We start from the raw sequence: 14,764 nt of genomic DNA, 5'->3' as shown, positions 1-14,764 counted from the left end.
TCCCTACCACTGAAGTAAGGCTCACCGGCCTGTAGTTCCCTGGATTATCCTTGCTACCCTTCTTAAACAGAGGAACAACATTGGCTATTCTCCAGTCCTCCGGGACATCCCCTGAAGACAGTGAGGATCCAAAGATTTCTGTCAAGGCCTCAGCAATTTCCTCTCCAGCCTCCTTCAGTATTCTGGGGTAGATCCCATCAGGCCCTGGGGACTTATCTACCTTAATATTTTTTAAGACACCCAACACCTCGTCTTTTTGGATCTCAATGTGACCCAGGCTATCTACACACCCTTCTCCAGACTCAACATCTACCAATTTCTTCTCTTTGGTGAATACTGATGCAAAGTATTCATTTAGTACCTCGCCCATTTCCTCTGGCTCCACACATAGATTCCCTTGCCTATCCTTCAGTGGGCCAACCCTTTCCCTGGCTACCCTCTTGCTTTTTATGTACGTGTAAAAAGCCTTGGGATTTTCCTTAACCCTATTTGCCAATGACTTTTCGTGACCCCTTCTAGCCCTCCTGACTCCTTGCTTAAGTTCCTTCCTACTTTCCTTATATTCCACGCAGGCTTCGTCTGTTCCCAGCCTTTTAGCCCTGACAAATGCCTCCTTTTTCTTTTTGACGAGGCCTGCAATATCTCTCGTTATCCAAGGTTCCCGAAAATTGCCGTATTTATCCTTCTTCCTCACAGGAACATGCCGGTCCTGAATTCCTTTCAACTGACACTTGAAAGCCTCCCACATGTCAGATGTTGATTTGCCCTCAAACATCCGCCCCCAATCTATGTTCTTCAGTTCCCGCCTAATATTGTTATAATTAGCCTTCCCCCAATTTAGCACATTCATCCTAGGACCACTCTTATCCTTGTCCACCAGTACTTTAAAACTTACTGAATTGTGGTCACTGTTACCGAAATGCTCCCCTACTGAAACATCTACCACCTGGCCGGGCTCATTCCCCAATACCAGGTCCAGTACCGCCCCTTCCCTAGTTGGACTGTCTACATATTGTTTTAAGAAGCCCTCCTGGATGCTCCTTACAAACTCCGCCCCGTCTAAGCCCCTGGCACTAAGTGAGTCCCAGCCAATATTGGGGAAGTTGAAGTCTCCCATCACCACAACCCTGTTGTTTTTACTCTTTTCCAAAATCTGTCTACCTATCTGCTCCTCTATCTCCCGCTGGCTGTTGGGAGGCCTGTAGTAAACCCCCAACATTGTGACTGCACCCTTCTTATTCCTGATCTCTACCCATATAGCCTCACTGCCCTCTGAGGTGTCCTCTCGCAGTACAGCTGTGATATTCTCCCGAACCAGTAGCGCAACTCCGCCACCCCTTTTACATCCCCCTCTATCCCGCCTGAAACATCTAAATCCTGGAACATTTAGCTGCCAATCCTGCCCTTCCCTCAACCAGATCTCTGTAATGGCAACAACATCATAGTTCCAAGTACTAATCCAAGCTCTAAGTTCATCTGCCTTACCCGTAATACTTCTTGCATTAAAACATATGCACTTCAGGCCACCAGACCCGCTGTGTTCAGCAACTTCTCCCTGTCTGCTCTGCCCCAGAGCCCCACTGTCCCTATACCCTAGTTCTCCCTCAATGCTCTCACCTTCTGACCTATTGCTCCCATGCCCACCCCCCTGCCATACTAGTTTAAACCCTCCTGTGTGACACTAGCAAACCCCGCGGCCAGGATATTTATGCCTCTCCGGTTTAGATGCAACCCGTCCTTCTTATATAGGTCACACCTGCCCCGGAAGAGCTCCCAGTGGTCCAGATAATGGAAACCCTCCCTCCTACACCAGCTGTTTAGCCACGTGTTTAGCTGCTCTATCTTCCTATTTCTAGCCTCACTGGCACGTGGCACAGGGAGTAATCCTGAGATTACAACCCTCGAGGTCCTGTCTTTTAACTTTCTGCCTAGCTCCCTGAACTCCTGCTGCAGGACCTCATGCCCCTTCCTGCCTATGTCGTTAGTACCAATATATACAACGACCTCTGCCTGTTTGCCCTCCCCCTTCAGGATGCCCTCTACCCGTTCGGAGACATCCTGGACCCTGGCACCAGGGAGGCAACATACCATCCTGGAGTCTCTTTCACGTCCACAGAAGCGCCTATCTGTGCCCCTGACTATAGAGTCCCCTATTACTATTACTCTTCTGCGCTTTGACCCTCCCTTCTGAACATCAGAGCCAGCCGTGGTGCCACTGCTCTGGCTGCTGCTGTTTTCCCCTGATAGGCTATCCCCCCCGACAGTATCCAAAGGGGTATATCTGTTCGAGAGGGGGACAACCACAGGGGATTCCTGCGCTGACTGCCTGCCCTTTCTGGTGTTAATTTCCTCTTTAACCTGCAGTGTCACACCACCGCCTTTTCCTTTCTGCCTGTCCTTCCTAAATATACTGAAAACCCCGGGACATTCAGTTCCCATCCTGGTCACCCTGCAGCCATGTCTCCGTAATCCCGATTATATCATACCCCTTTATGTCTATTTGCGCGAGTAGTTCGTCCACGTTATTGCGAATGCTCTGCGTGTTAAGGCACAAAGCCTTTAAGCTTGTCTTTGGAACATTCCTTGTCTCGCTCCCTGTTGGATCTGGCCCTTGGTTTCTCTGCCTATCACTTTTCTTATTTCCATGTTTCCTCCTCCTCTGACTCCTTACATAGGTTCCCATTCCTCTGCCTTTTTAATTTAAACCTTCCCTACCCATTCTCGCAAATACTCACACACACACACATACACACACACACACACACACACACACACACACCCCTCGTACACTAGATCAGACACATCATACACACACACACACATACTCTCGCTCAGACACATCACTCCCACTGACACTAGCGCACACACACAGACATACACACACACACACACACAAACACCCAGACACTAGCGCACACACACACTCACACACTCACAGCCAGGAGCAATTCACATTATTTTTAAGTAATTGGCTGAGATTACCCTTTCCGCTAAAAACTTAAAATACCATCATTAAAGGAAAGGCATAACCTGGATATTAAAACATAAAAATATCTTCCCGTAATATCACATTCCAACAATATCCCACTCTCTGTCCATTCCAACAATATCCCACACTGTCCATTCCGACAATATCACACTCTGTCCATTCCAACAATACCCCACTCTCTGTCCATTCAGACAATATCACACTCTGTCCATTCCAACAATACCCCACTCTCTGTCCATTCCAACAATATCCCACACTGTCCATTCCAACAATATCACACTCTGTCCATTCCAACAATACCCCACTCTCTGTCCATTCCAACAATATCCCACACTGTCCATTCCAACAATACCCCACTCTCTGTCCATTCCAACAATATCCCACTCTCTGTCCATTCCAACAATATCCCACACTGTCCATTCCAACAATATCACACTCTGTCCATTCCAACAATACCCCACTCTCTGTCCATTCCAACAATATCACACTCTGTCCATTCCAACAATATCCCACACTGTCCATTCCGACAATATCCCACTCTGTCCATTCCAACAATACTCCACACTCTGTCCATTCCAACAATATCCCACTCTGTCCATTCCAACAATATCCCACTCTCTGTCCATTCCGACAATATCACACTCTGTCCATTCCAACAATATCACACTCTCTCCCTCTGCACATTCCAGGTAGAGCTCTTTTTGTCTGTTCTGCTAACCCCCCCCTCAGCTGCTATTTGATGTACTGTGGAGGGGTCAGTGAGGATTTGGGAGTCTCCAAGATTTCTATGAAATGATTGTGACTACCTGAAACCCGTCTGGGAATCATTAAGTCTTGAATGATGCAAGAATATCTGGAGCTGTCTGAGATCTGTCAAGGACAATGTCCTGAATGGGGACCGTCTGCCCCATATTGGGTACAGTCTGGCAGAGATTATCCTGGTGGGCTGGCAGTCCTGTTTGAGGCTGTTACTATCTAGAATTGCTTCACTCTTTCAGAGAGTGTCAGTGGGCTGCCTGGGGTAGGTTTTGTGCTGAATCCGAGCCCTGGAATCAGGACCTATTTGTCTGAGAATTTCCCCCCTGGAACCAGTTTCTATTTAGATCTGGTACTGGGCTAGCAGCTTGAAAATGCAATAACTTCACCAGTGCAGATCGCAGAACTCTGAAAGTTTTCAAACTACCATTAAGAAAAATACTTTCCTTTTTCTGACTTAAATTTCATGCAGAACAAAAATGTTTTAAAGGTTTTGAAGTTGTTTTCCTAAATGCTTTGATATGACATTGGCAGCACTTGCTACCATTTGGCTATAACGTGCTTCCATATTCCACACGAGGCGATAAACAGGTCCCTGCACAGCCCTCTCGGTCCCCACTAACCCAGTGTTAAATTTAAGAATTTGTTATTTGAAAGGTTATTGATGAAGCACTGGCTCCGCGATGGACACTCTGTGTTGGGAGATTCTCACCTGGAAGAGCCTCTTCCTTCAATTTACCTCCCAATCATTCTCAGAAATCAATGTCTTGTGCAGATGATCACAAGTAAAAGATGTCAGTGTCTCCACTCAAACTCATTTTGTCACAGGATCAAAAGTGCAGAGATAGATCCCAAATCACAGCGGATATTAGTTTAAATTCACATGTAACCAGGTAATAAACATTAATGAGAAGACATCAAGAGATTGTCCACCATTCTTCATCGAACTGCCGGGCGATCCACTCTCCGTCCCAAAGTTAATCTCCCTCACTTTATTTTTTGATTTCCAAGATGGAGGGGTTGTGATCCAGAATGGCCAAGATTATCTTATCCATATATTGTCTCAGTCGCAGGTTAATCTCCTCCTGCTCCTGAAGAGCTTCCATCAGCTGCAAAAGAAAGCACAGAATTAGATACAGAGTAAAGCTTCCTCTACACTGTCCCCATCAAACACTCCCAGGACAGGTACAGCACGGGGTTAGATACAGAGTAAAGCTCCCTCTACACTGTCCCCATCAAACACTCCCAGGACAGGTACAGCACGGGGTTAGATACAGAATAAAGCTCCCTCCACACTGTCCCCAACAAACACTCCCAGGACAGGTACAGCATGGGGTTAGATACAGAGTAAAGCTCCCTCTACACTGTCCCCATCAAACACTCCCAGGACAGGTACAGCACGGGGTTAGATACAGAGTACAGCTCCCTCTACACTGTCCACATCAAACACTCCCAGGACAGGTACAGCACGGGGTGTGATACAGAGTAAAGCTCCCTCTACACTGTCCCATCAAACACTCCCAGGACAGGTATAGCACGGGGTTAGATACAGAGTAAAGCTCCCTCTACACTGTCCCCATCAAACACTCCCAGGACAGGTACAGCACGGGGTTAGATACAGAGTAAAGCTCCCTCTACACTGTCCCCATTAAACACTCCCAGGACAGGTACAGCACGGGGTTAGATACAGAGTAAAGCTCCCTCTACACTGTCCCCATCAAACACTCCCAGGATAGGTACAGCACAGGGTTAGATACAGAGTAAAGCTCCCTCTACACTGTCCCCATTAAACACTCCCAGGCCAGGTACAGCACGGGGTTAGATACAGAGTAAAGCTCCCTCTACACTGTCCCCATTACACACTCCCAGGACAGGTACAGCACGGGGTTAGATACAGAGTAAAGCTCCCTCTACACTGTCCCCATCAAACACTCCCAGGACAGGTACAGCACGGGGTTAGATACAGAGTAAAGCTCCCTCTACACTGTCCCCATCAAACACTCCCAGGACAGGTACAGCACGGGGTTAGATACAGAGTAAAACTCCCTCTACACTGTCCCCATCAAACACTCCCAGGATAGGTACAGCAGAGGGTTAGATACAGAGTAAAGCTCCCTCTACACTGTCCCCATTAAACACTCCCAGGCCAGGTACAGCACGGGGTTAGATACAGAGTAAAGCTCCCTCTACACTGTCCCCATTACACACTCCCAGGACAGGTACAGCACGGGGTTAGATACAGAGTAAAGCTCCCTCTACACTGTCCCCATTAAACACTCCCAGGACAGGTACAGCACATGGTTAGATACAGAGTAAAGCTCCCACTACACTGTCGCCATCAAACACTCCCAGGACAGGTACAGCCAGGGGTTAGATACAGAGTAAAGCTCCCTCTACACTGTCCCCATTAAACACTCCCAGGACAGGTACAGCATGGGGCTAGATACAGAGTAAAGCTCCCTCTACACTGTCCCCATCAAACACTCCCAAGACAGGTGCAGCACGGGGTTAGATACAGAGTAAAGTTCCCTCTATCCTGTCCCCATCAAACACTCCCAGGACAGGTACAGCACAGGGTTAGATACAGAGTAAAGCTCCCTCGACACTGTCCCCATCAAACACTCCCAGGACAGATACAGCACGCGGCTAGATACAGAGTAAAGCTCCCTCTACACTGTCCTCATCAAATACTCCCAGGACAGGTACAGCACGGGGTTAGATACAGAGTAAAGCTCCCTCTACACTGTCCCCATCAAACACTCCCAGGACAGGTACAGCACGTGGTTAGATACAGAGTAAAGCTCCCTCTACACTGTCCCCATCAAACACTCCCAGGACAGGTACAGCACGGGCTTAGATACAGAGTGAATCTCCCTCTACACTGTCCCCATCAAACACTCCCAGGGCAGGTACAGCACGGGGTTAGATACAGAGTAAAGCTCCCTCTACACTGCCCCCATCAAACACTCCCAGGACAGGTACGGCACGGGGTTAGATACAGAGTAAAGCTCCCTCTACACTGTCCCCATCAAGTACTCCCAGGGCAGGTACAGCACGGGGTTAGATACAGAGTAAAGCTCCCTCTACACTGCCCCCATCAAACACTCCCAGGACAGGTACGGCACGGGGTTAGATACAGAGTAAAGCTCCCTCTACACTGTCCCCATCAAGCACTCCCAGGGCAGGTACAGCCTGGGGTTAGGTACAGAGTTAAGCTCCCTCTACACTGTCCCCATCAAACATTCCCAGGACAGATACAGCACGCGGTTAGATACAGAGTAAAGCTCCCTCTACACTGTCCCCATCAAACACTCCCAGGACAGGTACAGCACGGGGTTAGATACAGAGTAAAGCTCCCTCTACACTGTCCCCATCAAACACTCCCAGGACAGGTACAACACAGGGTTAGATACAGAGTAAAGCTCCCTCTACACTGTCCCCATCAAACACTCCCAGGGCAGGTACAGCACGGGGTTAGATACAGAGTAAAGCTCCCTCTACACTGCCCCCATCAAACACTCCCAGGACAGGTATGGCACGGGGTTAGATACAGAGTAAAGCTCCCTCTACACTGTCCCCATCAAGCACTCCCAGGGCAGGTACAGCCTGGGGTTAGATACAGAGTGAAGCTCCCTCTGCACTGTCCCCATCAAACACTCCCAGGACAGGTACAGCACGGGGTTAGATACAGAGTAAAGCTCCCTCTACACTGTCCCCATCAAACACTCCCAGGACAGGTACAGCACGGGGTGAGATACAGAATAAAGCTCCCTCTACACAGTCCCCATCAAACACTCCCAGGACAGATACAGCACGGGGTTAGATACAGAGCAAAGCTCCCTCTACACTGTCCCCATCAAACACTCCCAGGACAGGCACAGCACGGGGTTAGATACAGAGTAAAGCTCCCTCTGCACTGTCCCCATCAAACACTCCCAGGACAGGTACAGCACGGGGTTAGATACAGAGTAAGGCTCCCTCAACACTGTCCCCATCAAACACTCCCAGGACAGGTACAGCACGGGGTTAGATACAGAGTAAAGCTCTCTCTACACTGTCCCCATCAAACACTCCCAGGACAGGTACAGCACGGGGTTAGATACAGAGTAAGGCTCCCTCAACACTGTCCCCATCAAACACTCCCAGGACACGTACAGCACGGGGTTAGATACAGAATAAAGCTCCCTCTTCACTGTCCCCATCAAACACTCCCAGGACAGGTTCAGAACAGGATTAGATCCAGAGTAAAGCTCCCTCTATACTGTCCCCATCAAACGCTCCCAGGACAGGTACAGAGTAAAGCTCCCTCGACACTGTCCCCATCAAACACTCCCAGGATAGGTACAGCACGCGGTTAGATACAGAGTAAAGCTCGCACTACACTGCCCCATCAAACACTCCCAGGACAGGTACAGCACGGGGTTAGATACAGAGTAAAGCTCCCTCAATACTGTCCCCATCAAACACCCCCAGGACAGGTACAGCATGGGGTTAGATACAGAGTAAAGCTTCCTCTACACTGTCCCCATCAAACACTCCCAGGACAGGTACAGCACGCGGTTAGATACAGAGTAAAGCTCCCTCAACACTGTCCCCATCAAACACTCCCAGGAATGTACAGCACGGGGTTAGATACAGAGTAAAGCTCCCTCTACACTGTCCCCATCAAACAGTCCCAGGACAGGTACAGCACGGGGTTAGATACAGAGTAAAGCTCCCTCTGCACTGTCCCCATCAAACACTCCCAGGACAGGTACAGCACGGGGTTAGATACAGAGTAAAGCTCCCTCTACACTGTCCCCATCAAACACTCCCAGGACAGGCACAGCACGGGGTTAGATACAGAGTAAAGCTCCCTCTACACTGTCCCCATCAAACACTCCCAGGACAGGTACAGCACGGGGTTAGATACAGAGTAAAGCTCCCTCTACACAGTCCCCAGCAAACACTCCCAGGACAGGTACCGCACGGGGTTAGATACAGAGTAAAGCTCCCTCTACACTGTCCCCATCAAACACTCCCAGGACAGGTACAGCACGGGGTTAGATACAGAGTAAAGCTCCCTCTACACTGTCCTGGGAGTGTTTGATGGGGACTCTGTAAGCAACTATTATTATTATAATTTTAAGAGGCAATCTAGCCAACTCTGTGACGACTTTCTTGTTAATAATAATCGCGTATTGTCACAATGCGGCTTCAATGAAGTTGCTGTGAAAAGCCCCTAGTCGCCACATTCCGGTGCCTGTTCGGGGAGGCTGGTACGGGAATTGAACCCGCGCTGCTGCCTTGTTCTGCATTTCAAGCCCCTAAAAGAGGGATGTCAGAAGTGGCATCTGAACCCACAACCCTAGAAAGGGACCAGAAATCATCAAGTGCTCATTGTCACTGAAGACCACCCAGACATGCTGAGAAACTACCACAAGGGGCACAGACACCATCAGAACTGGGAAGGAGAAGTTGAATATGAAAGTGGCAGCTGTTTTCCCACAGGTCAGTAACCTTTCGTGTGTCAGGGGCTGGGATGAGCTCAAAACGGAGAATATTCTTCCCAGTACAGCCGGTGTTCCTGTGCCGGGTTCAGACAAAGGAATTAAAACCTGTATTTACACAAGAATCATAGAATTTACAGCGCAGAAGGAGGCCGTTCGGCCCATCGAGTCTGCACCGGCCCTTGGAAAGAACCCTACTTAAGGCCACACATCTACCCTATCCCAGTAACCCTACCTAAACTTTTTGGTCACTAAGGGCAATTTATCATGGCCAATCCACCTAACCTGCACGTCTTTGGACTGTGGGAGGAAACTGGAGCCCCCGGAGGAAACCCACGCTGACACGGGGAGGACGTGCAGACTCCGCACAGACAGTGACCCAAGCCGGGAATCGAACCTGGGACCCTGGCGCTGTGAAGCCACAGTGCTAACCACTGTGCTACCGTGCCTCCTTCAAGAAAGTTGTAGTAACCTGACAGGGAGGCAAACGCTCCATCTGGTGGCGAAGAGCAGAACTGCACAGACCTGAGCATCCTGTGGACCTCACCATCTGGTGGAATTGAACTGACCTGGAACTCGAGTCAATCTATTTCCCAGAGGCCAAAACCCCAGCAGGATAGTCCCAGCACGAGGTTGGATAAAATTCCCTGTGTTCTGCGAAAATGAGGACATGGAAGTTGATCCTGGTGTGTGGCGTGTGCGGCAATGGGCAGTGAAGTTGATCCTGGTGTGTGGCGTGTGCGGCAATGGGCAGTGAAGTTGATCCTGGTGTGTGGCGTGTGCGGCAATGCGCAGTGAAGTTGATCCTGGTGTGTGGCGTGTGCGGCAATGGGCAGTGAAGTTGATCCTGGTGTGTGGCGTGTGCGGCAATGGGCAGTGAAGTTGATCCTGGTGTGTGGCGTGTGCGGCAATGGGCAGTGAAGTTGATCCTGGTGTGTGGCGTGTGCGGCAATGGGCAGTGAAGTTGATCCTGGTGTGTGGCGTGTGCGGCAATGGGCAGTGAAGTTGATCCTGGTGTGTGGCGTGTGCGGCAATGGGCAGTGAAGTTGATCCTGGTGTGTGGCGTGTGCGGCAATGGGCAGTGAAGTTGATCCTGGTGTGTGGCGTGTGCGGCAATGGGCAGTGAAGTTGATCCTGGTGTGTGGCGTGTGCGGCAATGGGCAGTGAAGTTGATCCTGGTGTGTGGCGTGTGCGGCAATGGGCAGTGAAGTTGATCCTGGTGTGTGGCGTGTGCGGCAATGGGCAGTGAAGTTGATCCTGGTGTGTGGCGTGTGCGGCAATGGGCAGTGAAGTTGATCCTGGTGTGTGGCGTGTGCGGCAATGGGCAGTGAAGTTGATCCTGGTGTGTGGCGTGTGCGGCAATGGGCAGTGAAGTTGATCCTGGTGTGTGGCGTGTGCGGCAATGGGCAGTGAAGTTGATCCTGGTGTGTGGCGTGTGCGGCAATGGGCAGTGAAGTTGATCCTGGTGTGTGGCGTGTGCGGCAATGGGCAGTGAAGTTGATCCTGGTGTGTGGCGTGTGCGGCAATGGGCAGTGAAGTTGATCCTGGTGTGTGGCGTGTGCGGCAATGGGCAGTGAAGTTGATCCTGGTGTGTGGCGTGTGCGGCAATGGGCAGTGAAGTTGATCCTGGTGTGTGGCGTGTGCGGCAATGGGCAGTGAAGTTGATCCTGGTGTGTGGCGTGTGCGGCAATGGGCAGTGAAGTTGATCCTGGTGTGTGGCGTGTGCGGCAATGGGCAGTGAAGTTGATCCTGGTGTGTGGCGTGTGCGGCAATGGGCAGTGAAGTTGATCCTGGTGTGTGGCGTGTGCGGCAATGGGCAGTGAAGTTTATCTTGGTGTGTGGCGTGTGCGGCAATGGGCAGTGAAGTTGATCCTGGTGTGTGGCGTGTGCGGCAATGGGCAGTGACGTTGATCCTGGTGTGTGGCGTGTGCGGCAATGGGCAGTGAAGTTGATCCTGGTGTGTGGCGTGTGCGGCAATGCGCAGTGAAGTTGATCCTGGTGTGTGGCGTGTGCGGCAATGGGCAGTGAAGTTGATCCTGGTGTGTGGCGTGTGCGGCAATGGGCAGTGAAGTTGATCCTGGTGTGTGGCGTGTGCGGCAATGGGCAGTGAAGTTGATCCTGGTGTGTGGCGTGTGCGGCAATGGGCAGTGAAGTTGATCCTGGTGTGTGGCGTGTGCGGCAATGGGCAGTGAAGTTGATCCTGGTGTGTGGCGTGTGCGGCAATGGGCAGTGAAGTTGATCCTGGTGTGTGGCGTGTGCGGCAATGGGCAGTGAAGTTGATCCTGGTGTGTGGCGTGTGCGGCAATGGGCAGTGAAGTTGATCCTGGTGTGTGGCGTGTGCGGCAATGGGCAGTGAAGTTGATCCTGGTGTGTGGCGTGTGCGGCAATGGGCAGTGAAGTTGATCCTGGTGTGTGGCGTGTGCGGCAATGGGCAGTGAAGTTGATCCTGGTGTGTGGCGTGTGCGGCAATGGGCAGTGAAGTTGATCCTGGTGTGTGGCGTGTGCGGCAATGGGCAGTGAAGTTGATCCTGGTGTGTGGCGTGTGCGGCAATGGGCAGTGAAGTTGATCCTGGTGTGTGGCGTGTGCGGCAATGGGCAGTGACGTTGATCCTGGTGTGTGGCGTGTGCGGCAATGGGCAGTGAAGTTGATCCTGGTGTGTGGCGTGTGCGGCAATGCGCAGTGAAGTTGATCCTGGTGTGTGGCGTGTGCGGCAATGGGCAGTGAAGTTGATCCTGGTGTGTGGCGTGTGCGGCAATGGGCAGTGAAGTTGATCCTGGTGTGTGGCGTGTGCGGCAATGGGCAGTGAAGTTGATCCTGGTGTGTGGCGTGTGCGGCAATGGGCAGTGAAGTTGATCCTGGTGTGTGGCGTGTGCGGCAATGGGCAGTGAAGTTGATCCTGGTGTGTGGCGTGTGCGGCAATGGGCAGTGAAGTTGATCCTGGTGTGTGGCGTGTGCGGCAATGGGCAGTGAAGTTGATCCTGGTGTGTGGCGTGTGCGGCAATGGGCAGTGACGTTGATCCTGGTGTGTGGCGTGTGCGGCAATGGGCAGTGAAGTTGATCCTGGTGTGTGGCGTGTGCGGCAATGGGCAGTGAAGTTGCGATTTTGATTGTGTGGCAGAAAAAGGTTAATATGAGGATTAGGATTTTAGTCGTTTATTTTGCCCATTCTGGAGTGGTTTGCTTGGCTGTTTCAGTGCTGTGAACCTGGAGTCACATGTTGGCCAAACCACATCAGCAGATTCATAGAATCACAGAATAATACAGTGAGAACAGTCCCTTCGGCCCATCGAGTCAGCACCGATGCATGAAAGGCCCTGACCTGTCTACCTAATCCCATTGGCCAGCACTGGGCCCAGAGCCTCCAATGTTGTGATGTGCCGAGTGCTCATCCAGGTACTTTTTAAAGGATGTGAGGCAACCCGCCTCTCCCACCCTCCCAGGCCGTGCGTTCCAGACCCGCCTCTCCCACCCTCCCAGGCAGCGCGTTCCAGACCCTCACCTTCCTCAAATTCCCCCCTAAATATCTGCCCCTCACCTTGAACATGTGCCCCCTCATGACTGACCCTTCTGTTACTCCACCCTGGGGAGTGTGCGGTCAATCCCAGCCCCACAGGCCCCACAGCTCCAAGTGAATTAACCAATAAATGTTTATCTCCCTGAGATCGTCAACCCTCGAATGCTGCAATGACTCACAGGAACCAAATTGGTCAGCAAAATATTAAAAAATTCATAATAAGAGACGAGATAAACAGAGGTGGAAATAATAGAACAATGGTCTGCTAACCTTTTAAAAAATAAATTTAGAGTACCCAGTTCCTAGAGGCTCTTAACGCCATGGCCAATGGTTCTATGGCCAGAGCAAACAGTACCGGGGAGAGGGGGCACCCTTGCCTCGTCCCTCGGTGCAGTTTAAAGTATCCCAACCTCAGCCGGTTCGTACGCACACTCGCTACTGGTGTCTGATAGAGCAACCGCCCCCAGCCAATAAAGCCCTCACCAAACCCAAACCTTCCCAGCGCCTCCCACAGGTAATTCCACTCCACCCAATCAAAAGCCTTCTCCGCATCCATCGCTACCACCACCTCCGCCTCCTCTCCTTCTGAGGGCATCATAATAATGTTTAAAAGCCTTCGAATATTGGCCTTGAGTTGCCTGCCCTTTACAAATCCTGTCTGGTCTTCCCCTATCACCCCCGGGACACAGTCCTCTATCCTTGTGGCCAGTATCTTAGCCAGTAGTTTGGCATCCACATTCAGTAGAGAAATCGGCCTGTATGACCCGCATTGCTCCGGATCCTTCTCCCGTTTCAGGATCAATGAAACCGAGGCCTGCGACATTGTTGGGGGGAGGACTCCCTTCTCTCTTGCTTCATTAAATGTCCTCAACAGCAGTGGGCTCAATATCTCTGAAAACTTCTTATAGAATTCCACCGGGTAGCCGTCCGGCCCCGGGGCCTTGCCCGACTGCATGCCCTCCAGCCCCTTGATTATTTCCTCAATCTCAATTGGGGCTCCCAGCCCATCCACCAGATCCTCATCTACCCTCGGGAACCTCAACTGATCCAGAAACTGCCTCATCCCCTCCACCCCAGCCGGGGGTTCCGCCTCATATAATTTACTATAGAAGTCCTTAAACATCTCGTTCACCCCTGCTGGGTCCAGGACAGTATTCCCGCCTCTACTCTTTACTTTACCTATCTCCCTGGCCGCCTCTCTTTTCCCGAGCTGGTGTGCCAACATTCTGTTTGCCTTTTCCCTGTAATCATAGATCGCCCCCCTTGCCTTCCTCAAATGTTCCACTGCTTTCCCTGTGGTCAACAGCCCAAACTCCACCTGTAACCTCCGCCGCTCCCTCAGTAGCCCCGCGTCCGGGGCCTCCGAGTATCTCCTGTCCACCTGGAGTATCTCCTCAACTAACCTGTCCCTCTCAGCCCGTTCCGCCTTTTCTCTGTGGGCCCGTATCGAGATTAATTCCCCTCTGACCACTGCCTTCAAAGCTTCCCAAACCGTCGCTGCAGAGACCTCCCCTGTATCATTTGTTTCCAGATAGTTCTGGATGGACTTGTTATCCCGCCCACAGATCGCTTCATCCGCTAGCAACCCCACATCCAGTCTCCACAGCGGGCGTTGCCCTCTCTCCACCCAGTGCGGGGCATGATCCAACACTGCGATTGCCGAGTACTCAATATCCACCACCTCCGGTATTAGCGCCCTGCTCAGAACAAAAAAGTCGATGCGAGAGTATACCTTGAGGACATGTGAGAAAAAAGAAAACTCGGCCGTACAAACCTCCATGGGTCTACTCCCCCCATCTGTTCCATAAACCCCTACAATTCCTTTGCCGCAGCCGAGCTCCTCCCTGTCCTGGATTTTGACCGGTCCAATTCCGGATAATGACTGTGTTGAAGCCCCTCCCATGATCAGGTTATGTGACTCGAAGTCTGGGATCTTACCTAACACCCGCCTCATAAATTCCACATCGTCCCAATTCGGAGCATATATGTTCACAAGTACCACTTGCACCCCCTCC

The 14,764-nt window shown here is 51.2% G+C and overlaps 1 protein-coding gene across 3 annotated transcripts in view; it reads right to left on the bottom strand.

Annotated features, from left to right (window-relative positions):
- Positions 1-878: 878 nt before the first annotated feature.
- Positions 879-14,764, bottom strand: part of rab11fip4a (RAB11 family interacting protein 4 (class II) a) — a 375,285-nt gene continuing 361,399 nt past the window's right edge. For 2 of the 3 annotated variants that reach the window (XM_072483889.1, XM_072483890.1), the window contains exon 15: positions 880-4,854. In XM_072483889.1, coding sequence (XP_072339990.1) covers positions 4,738-4,854 — 117 coding nt within the window. In that variant the 3' untranslated portion in view covers positions 880-4,737. Of the gene's footprint in view, positions 4,855-14,764 lie in introns of all 3 variants that reach the window. The other variant, XM_072483892.1, reaches the window with a different exon arrangement.

This window comes from Scyliorhinus torazame, chromosome 18 (assembly GCF_047496885.1).
Source record: "Scyliorhinus torazame isolate Kashiwa2021f chromosome 18, sScyTor2.1, whole genome shotgun sequence".
In the NCBI taxonomy this organism is placed as follows: domain Eukaryota; kingdom Metazoa; phylum Chordata; class Chondrichthyes; order Carcharhiniformes; family Scyliorhinidae; genus Scyliorhinus; species Scyliorhinus torazame.
This window is presented reverse-complemented; position numbering and strand designations above follow the sequence as displayed.